General features: G+C 45.5%; 1 protein-coding gene across 1 annotated transcript in view; it reads right to left on the bottom strand.

Moving 5' to 3' along the window:
* Positions 1-217: 217 nt before the first annotated feature.
* The window catches only part of ROGDI (rogdi homolog (Drosophila)), a gene marked incomplete at its 5' end in the record, with an annotated part of 10,303 nt that continues 6,320 nt past the window's right edge, over positions 218-4,200 (bottom strand). The window contains 5 exons of the mRNA XM_009704624.1: positions 218-517; positions 1,085-1,211; positions 1,757-1,806; positions 2,556-2,669; positions 3,148-3,246. Coding sequence (XP_009702926.1) covers positions 476-517; positions 1,085-1,211; positions 1,757-1,806; positions 2,556-2,669; positions 3,148-3,246 — 432 coding nt within the window. The remainder of the gene's footprint in view (positions 518-1,084; positions 1,212-1,756; positions 1,807-2,555; positions 2,670-3,147; positions 3,247-4,200) is intronic.

Below are 4,200 nucleotides of genomic sequence, written 5' to 3'. Positions count from 1 at the left end.
GCTAGTCATAATCACAGCTGGACCAGATCACGGCAACATATTTCACTACACGGAGCAGCATGCCCTACACTTTTTGTAGTATGTTAAATCAGTCTGTCTTCATCCCTTCCCAGCCAGCTCACAATCCAGCACTGTGTGCAAATACAGCGAGAGCACTCCACAGCTCCCCATCCCTTGTAACGGACTAGTGTAATTCATCAGAGGCTTGGAAAGTGTAAGCCACACAACGCACGTGAGAACAAAGACAGGTGGAAGCTCTTGCCAGCCACACAGCATCGCTTGGTGCCCTGCTTATGCAGCAGTCCCAGACAAGGCTACTAAAGTTGTGTCTCTGGATACGCTGACCCTACCCTATGGAGGGTCACACGGTAGTGAACCACAGCACTTCTCAGGCTGACCTGGACTCAGCAGGCATGTTGAAAACAAACAGAGAGACACTGGAAGTACTGTAAGGACTTGGACACTCCACAGAGAATTAATATGGCCTGTAGTTCCAGTAACTGGAGAAAACAGAGATCTGGAAAGCAAGCAGAAAAGCAGGTAAGTTCCTGTATCCCTTGGGCCATAGAAGAAAGAGCATATAACGTGTGCGTGAAGACTGAGCTTTACCGCATTATACACTCCAGCACTGCACTGCAGAAGGGCACATTTGCTGCTATTGTCATTGAAGAGGCTTGGAACACAAAGTTACTTGCTCAAGGTGGCAGCCAGGTCAGCTGCAGAGCTGGAACTGAACATTGGTCTACTGGAAACTACTTTCCTGAGGTCTCCATGTCTCCTCTCCAGCACCCTGGCATTTCGTCACATCCAGTTCATGACTGAGAACGCACAAGTGTCTACCTGCTCCTCTCCATCTGGTCACTAGTTCAGCAAAGACATCTGCCACACTCCTAACTACACTTATCCCAGATGGCTGGCTGCTAGGCAGTGCCAGCCAGTTCCCTGGCTCCAGAGCATTGACTCATCACTTGTTTTCAGTTTATATGTAAGATGTACAGAATAACATCACATCAGATTTTTAGGAGATGTGAGGTCCTCTCAAAATCCAGAGTTAAAAACAAAGCCCCTTCTCTAAGGCCATTACCTTGTCTTTCAGTTGCTGGCAAAGCTGCAGTGAAACTGTGAAGAAGACAAGGGCATCATTTAACCACGGGACAACACATTCCACTTTATGGACATGGCTGACTTCATACCGCTGGTTGCCAAACTCACTGGAGAAGTAGAAGAAAAGAGCACAGCTTCACACACCACAGCACAGAACACAAAACTCAACTGTCCTCCATTCTCACAGAAGAGATTATTATGATTTCTACTACATTTAAAACAGCACCTGGCAAAGTTATAGAAAGCAAACTCTCGGTCTACCACCGACCAGATTTAGAGTTAAGCTAAATCTAATAGGGTCAAGGTAGAAACTTTACCACTTTTCAGAGAGGCACAAAGGCAGGAAAAGCAGAGGGCAATGCCAATAACCTAATGTCCAGTTTGGTTGACAACTCTCATCTCTAGACAAACTCATGGCACTCTACGGACAGGCTGTATCCTGAAAAGTCACATCTTTGGGCCTTTATGACCGAGTCATTAAAGAAACACTATTACAGGCACCTCTGCATTCACAGGCACAGCTACAGCAAGTGACTCAGTCCAGCTTTCCCACTTAACAGGTCCTACAATCAAAACTGCCTACAGCCAGTTGGATCTCATCCTCAGCATACTCGTACACGTATTACACAGCCCTTGTAGTGACTGTACTTACAACATGGCTCCAGGGTTGTGTAAAATGGACCCTCCAGCAGGCTTGAAGTTCTAGAGGAGAAGGAAAAGGTCATTAGGATTTTGACACAGCAAACAAACTACTTAGAAGGACGTTCAAGGTTGGCACTTTCAGCAGCCTGACATCAAGAAATGACTATCCTGTATCTGCCTGAATATTCCGTTCGTATGGAATCCGTGTCATTTGATCCCTTCCTGCTCCTTCATGAAAAAAATTCTACGCAGTGGCTGAGTCCAACTTAGCTCCAAATTTTAGCACCACAAAAATAAGATGAGAAGATCCACAAGGAAAACAACAGATTTTAGGAAAAATATCCTTATGGAAGGACTGCATTTCATAAAGCTTAAGAGTTTAATTCTGTTTTTACAGGACATCAAGCTGATCCAAATGCAAGAGGTGAAGCAGAAAGGTATCCATCAAAACTCTACTCAGAAAACCCAAGCTGCTACTTCAATGTAAATTGGGTTAATACAATTATGCCCTTCCAAAATTACACAAAATTATCAACCTGTATTGTAAGATAAAGCATTACTTGGCAAAAAATAGTCACTGGCTTTCTTCAGAGCACTGGTACTTTCTTCTGGGCTAAGTGGCCATGCCCCAAACTAGATTTAGAGGCAGTGTTCTGTCTGCAGCAGATCTAAACACAGACACTTAACCCCAGTGACAGTCATTTCTGCATTATCTTATCCGTATAACACTGCACCATGTAGCAGTGCCGTCTCCTCCTCATGGTCAGATGTAGGGAGAGGTAAATAAGACTTGAGATAGTAGGCGTCACCTTGGTTGTGCTGGGCTGCAGCACATGGAGTTGGTAGACAGTCAGGCACAGCTTATTCAGGTTAATATAGAAATTCACAAGGATGTCTGGAGGCAGAGCAGGGGTGAACATTTTCTGGTGAGAAAATAAGCAGTTTGTCAGTGAAAGGACCATTATTTCTAATGCTGGGAAATCACTACCTTTTTCTAAGCCGTACTACAGTTACCCCATAGTGAGAGGGACACTAGGAAAGAAACTGAGCAGCTTGCAGGAAAGGGTTGCTCCTCTTGCTGCACTTGATCAAATGGTGTGTGCACGACGGTGACAAAAGAGTATGGAGCAGTGTTCACAAGGGCAAATCGTCCCTGGACAAGATTCCTGGGCAGAGGACAGAACTTACTCTCTGAGAAGCAGAGTCCTCATGCCCAAGTCATCTGCTTTCCCACAGGAAGATACAGAGCAGCCAAAACTGCTCAGGATTTGCACCTACTTCGGCGCTCTCTTTCTGCCTCAGAAGACACTTCAGAAATCCACTTCCACCAGGATGCAGCACAATATCCTAACTGTTGCATGCTGCCAGACTGTATGGAGACCTAGACCACCACATACTTACTGTGAGGCCACTGGAGGCAATCTCTGGTAGAGTCAGAGTGGCTGGAGTGGTAAGCCGATTTCGGGCTCTTGAGAGCTGCAACATCACAGCGTCCATAAGCTACAAGATAACGTACAGTACACTGCTGAGTGGCGATCCCTGGACAGCTCTGGATGGCACACTGGAAAGGCCTACAGCCTTTTGCAAGTGTTATAACCACCACCCCACCCCCCCCTTGCCCTTCCAGGAATTCAGGGACTTATTGGGAAGGGGTGGCTCCCACATAAATGCAATTTAACTGTTACCACTGTCATAGAGACTTGTGAGACAGGCCAGGAAAGAGAGAACAGCTATTCATTAAAAGAAGAAGAAGAGAACATGAGATCAATGACTGATGCCACAGAAGCAGAGATAAACTCATCATCAGCTCTTCTGAAGAGCAGGCATTAAGGAAAAACAACAAGCTGTGTTCTAGTTCTCCTCATTCCCACATCACGAGTACAACAACTACTGAATGGGCCCCCCCGTCCATAACCATCTATGAGCTAGGACACTAAAGAACCAGCTCATTGTGAGTCCAATCCTGCCCGAAACCACAGTTCAGAGGCTCTATTCAGGCAGACTTCCTTTTCCAGAAAAAGAGTGGGACGCAACATAGGTCTGCTATAGAGCTCATGACTGCTAAGATGAAGGCATTCTATACTATGACTGATTTCTCTCCCCTACTTCCACCTGAAAGTAAAAAGGACATAGTTTTATTACCTAGCTTCTTCCTATTAGCAGCCCTTGCTCATGTGGAGCCTAAAAAGGTTTAGCTTTCTGATGTTTGATATTGTGATGGATTCTAATGAGTACCTCGAAACTCCGGTAGCTTCAGAGAGCATGTTCAAGCAGAGGGGTGGGCTTTATCGTCATGCAGCAGCTGGTCTGTGTCAGACCACATCAACTACAACTAGCAAGTGAGAAGTCACTTTCAAATTGTCAGTAAATCATGAGTAGTAACAGTAATCTTTTGTTTGCTGATGACTGCCTCGTTTCTTCTCTCGCCAAAAGCACTGACAGACAGGGAAGAGC

Source organism: Cariama cristata, unplaced genomic scaffold, assembly GCF_000690535.1.
Source record: "Cariama cristata isolate BGI_N322 unplaced genomic scaffold, ASM69053v1 scaffold1420, whole genome shotgun sequence".
Taxonomy (NCBI): domain Eukaryota; kingdom Metazoa; phylum Chordata; class Aves; order Cariamiformes; family Cariamidae; genus Cariama; species Cariama cristata.
The sequence above is the reverse complement of the archived record's forward strand: the minus strand, read 5'-3'. Positions and strand labels throughout refer to the sequence as shown.